General features: G+C 41.4%; 1 protein-coding gene across 5 annotated transcripts; it reads left to right on the forward strand.

Moving 5' to 3' along the window:
• The first annotated feature begins 393 nt into the window (after window positions 1–393).
• On the forward strand, window positions 394–9,992 carry TRMT10A (tRNA methyltransferase 10A). Of its 5 annotated transcripts, XM_072036998.1 has the most exons (9): window positions 394–520; window positions 1,109–1,410; window positions 2,357–2,519; window positions 3,165–3,236; window positions 3,685–3,759; window positions 4,781–4,930; window positions 6,056–6,161; window positions 8,161–8,230; window positions 8,926–9,069. In XM_072036998.1, exons 2-9 carry the CDS (start codon window positions 1,190–1,192, stop codon window positions 8,930–8,932), a joined length of 864 nt encoding a protein of 287 aa, XP_071893099.1. In that variant the 5' UTR covers window positions 394–520; window positions 1,109–1,189; the 3' UTR covers window positions 8,933–9,069. The 5 variants fall into 5 exon arrangements, with proteins under 5 accessions (XP_071893099.1, XP_038034674.2, XP_038034673.2 ...); XM_038178746.2 differs by lacking the exon at window positions 8,161–8,230 and having other exon boundaries at window positions 8,926–9,992; XM_038178745.2 differs by lacking the exons at window positions 394–520; window positions 8,161–8,230 and adding an exon at window positions 543–764 and having other exon boundaries at window positions 8,926–9,992.
• The last annotated feature ends 323 nt before the right edge of the window (window positions 9,993–10,315 follow it).

A 10,315-nucleotide genomic window follows, 5' to 3' on the forward strand; every position in this document is an offset into this window, starting at 1 on the left:
TTTGTTAGATGTGGGTTTGATTTTTCAGAAAGGAAAGCAAACAAATGGGCTTCTCTCAGCAACTGACTGTCAGCCGCTTAACGATCAAATGAAAACGAAGGGTTCTCCACAGGGACAGCGGTGCTTTGGGGATTGCTGAGCAGCCTGGCATGCCGATCTAGACTTTAATAGCAACACGAGGGAGGTTTTAAGGAGTTAATTTTTAAAGCAACGCGAGAAAACAACCGCAAAGGAAACCAAATGTGACAGCAAGCACCCAACACGGGCAGTGCGAGGTCAGCAGCGTACTGCAGTGCCCACATACAGCTGGTTTGTGACTTTAATACAACTGTAATAAATCCGAAATTTGGGAGGGGGGGGGTGACAGGGGGCTCCCCTCAGCTGCGTCACGGCCCCCTGCTGCCCGCCGGGACTTGGAGGCGCGGCGAGGGGGAGACGCCGTGCGCATGCGCGGGGGAGGCGGCCGCTCCTTCCCCCGCCCCTCCCTCCTCGGGCGGCGCGCGCGCGGGGCGGCTCGCGGGTACGTCCCCCCCCCCCCCCCCTCACGCGGCCGTTGCCCCATGGAGGGGGCTCAGGGCGGGCAGGGAGGGAGGGAGGCAAAATGGCGGCGGGGAGCACGCTGCGAGCGGGGCTCCCTTCCCCTCCCTTTAGGCACCCGCAGCTCGGCCCCCGGGCCTTGTAACGCCCCGTAAAGGAAACTGGCGTTAGCTGGAGCTGTGCTGTGATGCAAGATGCATCAATTTCTTTGTTGCTTTGGATATTTGGTAATAGTTTGTGATGCATAGCAGTACAGCTATTGTTTTTTTCTCTTATAGTTAATCCAGTACGATTCCCTACTTGTGTGTGGTTTTGTGTTCATGGTTTTTCATTAGAAACTGTTGAATAGCTGCTGATAATACGCAGAATTCCAGATTCGTTCAGAATACAGGTCACAATCTATACGTTTTTTTATATATTAGCACTTGCAAAGGCACTAATCCTCCTTTAAACAAAAAAGGTCCATCTCTTGTTTATGCTTTATTCAGATTTGTGATAGGTGTAGAGTGATATTTGTCCTGATTGAACTTCTTGCTAATAAATCTAACATCTACTTCTCTATTTCTTACAGAATTGGCGAAAGAAAAGCTTGCTTTGTATGAAATAGCCATCACGTTTTAAGACACGAGTCAGTAAACCCAACCAATAACTAATGTCATCAGAAACGCCAACGGAAAGTCCAGAGGTGCCAACAGAAAACACCATGCCCCCCGACGTTCCTGATGTGGAAGGAAAGGCGAAGTCTAGTGACAGTCAAGCAGACAGACAGGTGAAAGGCTCAGATGAGGTAGAATGTCTCGAGTCCCTGTCCAAGAGGCAAAGGAAGAAACTACTGAAGCAGAAACAGTGGGAAGAACAGAAGGATCTACGTAGGTATGGTTCACAAAGTGTCTTTCCTAAGATTGTGTGTAGTAGTGAGATCTAACAGTGCCATCAGCAGAATCTGTGTGTAGATTGCTTGAGCAAATCAAGGCAGTTGAACCAGTTTTCTCCCACACTAGGTTTAAAGCAGTAGTCACAGGCTGCTCCATCTGAGTATGAAGAAGCTTTAAAGGTAAGCATCCTCCCTTCATACTAGAAGCGTTCCTCAGCTTGAAGAAGATACCAGGAGGGATTCAAACTTGCATATTATTGGCTTGTAGGAAGGGAGAAATGAGATGTGAACTGTCCCCATTCCTTGTTGCTGTCAAACCTGGAGAATCTTGAAAAACACTGAAACATTTTTTCCATAAGTTATGTTGATTAACAATCTGTTAAAAAGTTTTTGGAAGATGGTGGGCTTTGGTGTTGAGATAAAACATACCTACAAGTGGGCTGATGGTGGTGTATCCTTGTCCTGCTGAAAACAAAAGTGTTGCTCGCTGAGGTAGCAGCTGTTAAGAGAGGCCTTAAAGTTGTCTGAAATCTACCAACTGCCTGCTCCACTGGGAGAATAGGCTAGGAAGAAACAATTGCTTTGGAAGTCTTCTGACAAATTCTGCTTAGTGAAACAGGAGGTAAATTGTCCTGCACAGTTTCATTGCAGTTTTGTGAATATTCGTGGTTGTTTCCATTAGGAGACCTGGTTCGGAGCACCATTAAATCCATGAGACTGTTGATTTCACTTGGATTTGCCACAGATATCTATCTCTGTAGGTATATCCAGAACATCACAAGCAAAACACTTAGCAAAACGCAAATGTAAACATCAGAGAGAAGTTTAAACGACCACAGTTATGGGCCATCCACCTTCATCACAGAACTATGTGTTCGTGTGCATAACGTGTACCTCAGGAGATTTGGCTGCACTTTTTAAAGATTAATTTGTTTGTTTGTTTAGGCAGAAACGAAAAGAAAAACGTCAGAAGAGAAAATTAGAACGTCAGTCAAAACTGGACTCCAATAGTGAAGGGAGTGGCAGAAAGCGCATGCGAAGGGAAGTTGTTCCCAGTACCCTTCGCCTCGTTGTGGACTGCAGCTTCGATGACTTAATGGTGCTAAAGGTAAAAGAAAAAATATACCTACCAAACGCAAATGTTGATGGGTGCTCCAGTGGCAGTGTTGATGCAGTAGCAGAGGATAGTTAATATTTCATATTATATTTCAAATATTTCAGATTGTGATGACTTCTAGACTTGCTCGCATCAATAGGTGAATTTTTCAGGGTTTTAAATATACCTTTTTGTAAGGTGGCTAAAGGTTTTGTTCACCTTCATGGCGATGTGGTCCGTTAGCTTGGTTCCGAAAACAGGAGGAGGAACAATTTGTGCAATGCCTTCAGCCTGATGATACATGCAGTTCTACCTCAAAATGGTTTTGCTAGAGGGGCTGCAAATGCCACAAACGCTGTTTTGAAAGGGACCTGAGGCTCCCAGCAGTGTTAGCAAGGATCCACTGAAATCAGAATTTTTAGCATGAGTCTGCTGAGCTTTTTCTCTCAATTACACCATAGGCAGTTGGGACAGGGCAATACAATTCAGCCTATGTCTGAAATTTTAGAGTGGATACTCTAAAATTCTCTTTCCATAGTCACTTTTGCCAGTTAAAAGCCTCCTTTTTCTCTCTTTAGCTTCTGACTGGCTCATGGTAAAGCATTTTGTGGTGGTCTGTCTGAAGGACTATGTAAAAACAAATTGTGTTGTGTACAGGATGTTAAGAAGCTTCACAAGCAAATTCAGAGATGTTACGCAGAAAACCGCAAAGCATTCCATCCTGTGCAGGTATGTTTAAACAAGCTGGGAACTGACAGTATTGCCATGTACAAAGTTTAAGAGGGCAGCTGTGCCACAAGGGGAGTGGAAAAAAAAAAAGAAGCAGCCTTTATCTAGTAAGAAAATTACTTCTGTTGTACCTGACTAATTTTCAGCCTGTTACAAAAATTCACATTTGTAGAAATATGTGCATGTCAGTGACGTTTTCATGCTACAAAAACACAGCTGATAGTCAATTTTGTCTGACAGATACAGAGGGGGGAAAAAAAATGACTGCATGTATTTGTCTTTGAAATTGCCTCTACCTGTCTGAATGTGGTCTTAGTACAACTTTTAGCTAAATAGTAAGAGTTTTAGCTAATACTTAAGGGTAGAAAAAAAAGTTTTGTGCAGAGTGGAAAAACATTGGCATGTTAACGTTTCAGTTCTATGTACCTTTTTGTTGTTCTTTTCTAAGTTTTACTTGACCAGCCATGGCGGACAGCTGAAGAGCAACATGAATGAAAACGACAAAGGATGGGTGAACTGGAAGGTGAATAATTGACTGTTTCTGTTAAGAAGGGGAAAAGAAATCTTCATTGTGATTGTTAGCTAGGTTGTTTGTTGTGAAGGATCTGTGTGGTTGTTTTTTCTTCTTCTTTTTTTCCATGGCATCAGAGCAATACTAAAAAAAAAAAAATCTAGTGTGGCTCTTTGTGCTCTAAAATAATGAAATAAACCAAGCAGTGCTAGTGAATGTAGATTCTAGATTCAGTAAATCTTGAATCTAGATTTGTTTTTCGCTTAAAAAACCCCACATATACAGTCTTCACGTGTTCTTACTGAACAGATACCGTTCTCTGATGGAATAGGCAAGCCTACCTTATTTATGCATTTTAGACAGTCATCTATCTTGACAGTGCTCTGTGTTTTTATTGGGAAAATACCCCTTTAAATCATGATGTGACTCTCCTGCTGGTGCCTTGCTATATTATATTGCCTTTCAACATTGAAGCGTTCTTTAGAGAAGTTGTTTGACTCAGTGTCAAGCTCACACTGGTTTTCCTGGTGACTCCCTGTTAAATAAGTGCTCCAACAAGCCTAAATAAAAATGCTTTGCATAAGTGAAAAATAGTTGTACTTCCAGCATGTTCTCTCTGAGAACTGCTGTGCAAAAGCCTAACATACGCCTCTCCTACCAAGCAAGTAATGTTAATTTAGCATTTACTTCTGGCCTTGCCTTTCAGAAAGGTAGACTTGAAAATGATTGGGATCCCTTAGGGGACATACTGTAAGATCTGATGGGAATCACAGGATCTTAAGGTTTTACAAAGTTCTTTTTGGGTTTTCAGAAAGGCTCCCGATGATTTTTACAAGCCGGCCCATTAGGGAGCTATAGCTGAGGCTGTGCATTATTTATGCAGAGCTCAGTCTGTGCTGTGTGATGTACTTATACATGAATGAGAGGCATGGAACGACTGCATACTCTTAGTTTTCCTGCTTCTGTCTTGGGTCTGTAATCTTGCCCAGCAATTCATCAGTTGAATGTACCTTCTTTTAACTATTTTTTTTAGGATATCCAAATTAGAACAGAGCATTACAGTGAGCTAATAAAGAAGGAAGACCTAGTATATCTTACCTCAGATTCCCCAGATGTTCTCAGCGACCTTGATGAGAAGAAAGCCTATGTGATTGGAGGCCTGGTGGATCACAATCACCACAAGGTAAACTGTGGGTATGGTTCTTTAGAGCTCTTTTATTGGCATAAATGCTGCACATGTATAAACTAACAAAAAAAATAATAAGACAACTTCTTCAAGAAGATTTAACTCAAAAAAATGTTTAAGGAAAACAGGAAAAAAAGCTTGTGGTGGTAGCAGTGGCTTGTGTTCCAGAGTACAGACATGCTGAGACTTTTTGGGATTTTATCTTTTCGTTTTAAATATAGGAATGGAATTAATAACACTGCTCAGCTTACTGAGGGCCATATTTTCAGACAGAAGGGTTTGGTTTCTGTTCATGCACTTGTGTGTGTGCTTGTATGTGCACATGCCCAAAAATAGATGAAGAGCAGCGCTTGAATCTTGTATGTCCTTTTTTAATGAGTTTGCCTGTCAGGAGAGTTTGGCTATGTAATGCACATGCCTCAGGGATCTGGTTCCATACCTGCACGTGGGATCGTGCTGTGTGGACTGGGAATGTCATGGAGAATGCAGCTGGGAAATTAAAGCACTGCTACTGCTTTTCTTCAGGGACACTCCTATGTAATTTCTGGTGACGTTTGATACTTCAATGTAATGCTAAAAAAAGGGGTGAATCTTAAGCCTTACCAAATGATACTTCAGCAGTTAGTCCACAGTGAAAGGCTAGGAGGGAGCTAAAGCATATCCTTTATATATTTATTATGGTATAATAAATATGGTTTACTCACTTTTCAGAGTATTTTTTTTTCCCTCTATTGGGTACAGAATTTGCTGGTTTTAAAAAAGAAAATTCTTTTTCCTTTATTCTTCCTCTCAAAAAATACCCAGTTAGTGTAACCTGAGTAATTGTTTATTTAAGCTCAGACTTGCCTTTAAAACAGGTTGTGGCTGACATGTCCTAGAGCTGTGTGACCAGATTTTATTTACAGTCCTGACCATACATCACAGTGTCACGTATTCGGGGTAGGAAGGTTTTCAAAGGTAGCCCTTGAAGCAGGTACAATTTTACCTGGATGTGTTTCTAAGTATCTTGTAAAGTAATAGCACGGCAGTGACTCTTGCAAGGAAATGATGATTGTAGTAATCTGTATGTGCTGATTCAAAATTGTGATTCTCAATCCAGTTGCTTTGGTGTCTTTCCTGCAGGGAATTACTTACAAAAAAGCTGTAGAGCAGGGAATTGGTCATGCACAGCTCCCCCTTGGAAACTTTGTGAAGATGAACAGTCGGAAAGTTTTAGCAGTCAATCACGGTAAGTTTTAAATCACAGGATAATTATATTACTATAAAATATGCCTGCCATGTTAAGAATTTAAACCCTCAAAATGTTCACTTATTGTGCTGAAATTTTTTTTTGAATCAAATTGCCTTTGGGAATCAGTTATTTCCCTAGCCACTAAATATTTTAGGTACTGTTAAATATAAAAGTAGCTAAGGAAGTTCCCTACCCACTTAGAAGTGCACCTTCTATTCTGTTAACTTGTCCCATAATTACTTCTGGCATTCTTATCATCCAAGCCTTGTTGCTAGACCTAATGTTTAAGTGAGTAAAATGTTGGAAACCATCCCATGGATTGTATCCCCTTGGGGTTTAAGTGTATGTGATGGTTTTCTTTCCCCTCTTGTGACAACTTTGCTCAGCAGTAGCTGTTTAGGTAGGTGTGGACTGATCCATGGTATAAGCAGTGCTCCATCTGCTGAGCTTTTGCAACTGCATTTTTAGCAGGTTTCATTATGCTTCCAGATTGAAGCATACAATGATGTTTAATCAAGTCTTGACACATGCACCCCCTTTAGTTCTTTTGTCTGTTATTAAATTATCTTTTTGTCATGAAACAGGGAATTATACAGGGAAAATGGGGTCATCTCAGACCTTCATGGGAACTACTTGTGAAAGTCATTTTTTTGCCTCTCTTTGTTTCAAGCTTCTTTTATTATTTAACATGTTGCTTGATGATAACTTCAATTTCTGGAAAGGCCACTGATTGATTAGATGTGTGTTGGCATGATACATGAAACTACAGATTTAAACATACAGGAAAATGCACCTTATAGCTTCCTTTTAATTGTATGTCCCCAGAATTAAAAGATATTATACATACAAGGGATTGGATAATTTACATGTTTCTAAAACACGATATTTTAATGTTATTTATATAGACCAGCAGGGCTTTACATGTTACTCATCAGAAATTATGATAGCTGTAGAGTTTTACTGGAGTACTAGAGTTTTTCTGCAATAATCTTATACTGACCTCTAGTGTCAGTGTTTTTGGAGGTTGTCTCCTACAGGTTTGAGCACTGGGTATAGATCAGATTGCTTACACTGAGGCTTTCGTTTATATGCTTTACGGTCTTGCACGTGTTTCCTGTGCCAGATTTTTAGGCACTTGATTTCACTGCGGTTTAGTTGCTGAGATTTCATATTAGGTAAGAGCCCTTCTAAACCCCTGCCCTTCTAAAGCATTCAAATCAGTGTGTTTTGTTTTTTGTTTTTTTTTTTTTCTCTCAGTTATTTGCACTGAGATTTTTGTATTTTCCTGCAAACATGACTCCCTCATTGCTTTATATAACGTGTAATTGCACGTGGTTTCTGTTATGTTTATTTTGACTTCTGGATGCCCACTCTTGGTGCAGAAATCGAAGCTGGCAGAGCACAGTATGGGCTTGCCAGATGAGACTTTGGGACCTGCCTGCTCACTATGGAAATACTTTCAATAGGTGTGAATTTGGAAAATCCTGCAGAATAAGTTAGTTGTTAACTGCCTTGTTAGTCTTTAAAGCACTTTAATTAAATGGGGCCCTCTTGTGGTGGGAGATTGACAGCATCGTTAGCAGTGGAATCCTCTTCTTGCTTCTTATTTTTATTTTTTACTTTATTTTTTTAAACTTTCTTGGGATCACGTCCCCATATACTTCCACAGGCAGTTCAGTGCCTGCCTTGCCACGTTATAATGGCACGAGGAATGCATACATGTTGTGAAATGTGCTAGAAAACTGACAAACTTGTGAGATGAAATTTTTTCCACCTTGATCTGGAATGTTAAAACTTGGAAGATGTGAAATCAGTGCAAAACACAACTGCCAGTGTAGCTGAGAGAACTTGTTTTCATCTTCAGCTTTCTGTCCCAAGGCTAATACTTTGCAGTGTCTGTTACCAGACCATTATTGTTCCACCCCAGTCTGCAGTGATGTCTGTTAACTGCACTGCCTCTTCCTGTCCTTGCTTCATATTTTTGTTGCTGTTGCAGCCCCGTGTCAAAGCCCCTGTTGTGCTGTTGAAGCCACTCTCTTTCCATCAGTCCTGTTTTTGCTCTGCAGGTAAAGGGAGTTCCTACACAAAGCAGATAACTTGCTCCTTGTACTCTCCTTGTTTCTTAAGCAACTGTTTCTGCTACAGTCTTTGGAGAGATCATATCTTCACAGTAGTTCTGAGGGGAATAACGTGCTTAGAAAATGGCCAGCTCTTTGATATCAGTGTCACAGAGTCTTGTAAACTGTGGATCCTGGCTGGCTGTCCAGTAAGCCTGGATCCAGGAAACCTCTTGTAAATGTGACACTTTCTTGTAACTTGACTCTCAGCGAGTATGAGAGCTGTGCGGCTCCTCCCTTTCTGAATGCTTGCCTAACTCTATAGGTTTTTTTCTCCCCTCTTTAATTCCTTTGATCCTTTCTAGTATTCTGTCATTTGGCATTGAGAACACTTGAACTGGGCGCATTCTCTGAAGTCAGCATTCCCCAGTGGTGTTAATGCTATTCCTTTAGCCTCGAGCCCGAGGAACGACCCTTATGCCCCAGATTTGTCATCCATGTCTGGTTTACTTATCACCATAGGGCTTCCTCCTGCCTTCTGTGCTACTGCAGAGCCCCAGCCTATGTTTTTTTGGGTAGCCTGGGATTTTTCTAAATAACCAAATGCACGTAAGCCTCTGTAGAAATGAATTTGGGGGTGTGTTCCTATCTGCAGTTCAGTTAGCTACATGTAAAAGAGCTGATGGTCTTTCTTGACGTTGCAGTGTTTGAAATCATCCTTGCATACCTGGAGAAGAAAGACTGGAAGGAGGCCTTTTTCAGCGTCCTGCCACAGCGGAAAGGGGCTGTTCCTCTGGGAGAAGCCAACGATTCATCCACACGTGCTCTGTCTGAAAAAGAAGGTGAAGACAACGACTCTGACAGCAACTAGCCTTCAGAGTGAGAAGATGAGATGTGCAGTTCACGGGACGATGGTGGGACGTGGAGTAAACTCTGAAGATCTCCTGCTGCCCCTGTGATACTGAATTGTCTTAGTGCTCAGTAGTTGGCTTAGAGCTGTTCCTGGACAGAAAGGGTAGAGACACGTGCGGTTCTTACCCTGAAACTTCCATCTTAAGAGCTTTAAAAAAAATAAATGAATGGCAAATGCAGAATTTATTTTGTTTCCCAAGGAAGCTATTTTATTTATTTCCATTTTACGGTTTGTTTGTTTTTATACTTCCAAAGTTGGGTGTATTACCCAAAAGAACAAGTAATTACTATTTTAATGTGTGCACTCTTCTCCATATCAATTCTAAGGTTTCCTAAATGCAGTGCATGACAAGTATTCCTGTGACCTCAAAACCTGTACCACTAGTGCCTGTTGCGAAGTGTGCATGAATGTTAAGAAAAAATTGAGTTCTAATTTTCCTGAGCATCTCAACAGATGATCACAAGCAATGGAGCTGCCTTTGTCTGCTGGGCTGCTCTCATTTATACCTCTGCATCTAGTTAGTTGGGGTCAGAAGATGAAACACGAGTTGGGGGTTAAGCCAGTAGTTAATGCTTCAGTTTGAGTGGGCTGGATGTCTGTACTAGTGCTGATCGTGTACCTTGGTTGGCACTCAGTGCATGATGAGTTGAGGTGACATGATTGCTTTTAGTGATTTATTGATGATCTTAGCAAAATTTAACCTGCAGTGTCAGAATATACCGGGCATCAGGAACTCCTAGTTACAAGTCCTTGCTCTTCAGTTTCAGTGTTACCTGATCTGTCCCACGATTGTGTATTAACTGGAGTGTCTGTCAAATATTTTTTCTTTAAAAAATAAAAAGTCACAGGTTGTCTTAACTGTAATCCAATTTATTTTTATCTGATTTAAGAGCTTTGGCCAAGTGCTGAAATGGATGTCTTGGAGCTGTGGCTTCACTTCTCACCTGTGAGCCCTTCTGTAGGGCTAGCAGGGGGCGTGTTGGGTCTTCAATGAGTGCAGCCTCATGTAGGTTGGCTGAAGAGCTTAAAAATGTCATAACTCTGCTGAGCTGGAATCAGGGGGGTGATACAAATATGGCTCAGTTTGTGTCCATTTTTATTCCTTCCTCTGTTACTTCTTTCAAATCAAGAGTAAAAGTGGGGTCCCTACAGTGTCCCTATGGTCTGTAAAGGGTTGGCAT

This window comes from Anas platyrhynchos, chromosome 4 (genome assembly GCF_047663525.1).
Source record: "Anas platyrhynchos isolate ZD024472 breed Pekin duck chromosome 4, IASCAAS_PekinDuck_T2T, whole genome shotgun sequence".
Taxonomy (NCBI): Eukaryota; Metazoa; Chordata; class Aves; order Anseriformes; family Anatidae; genus Anas; species Anas platyrhynchos.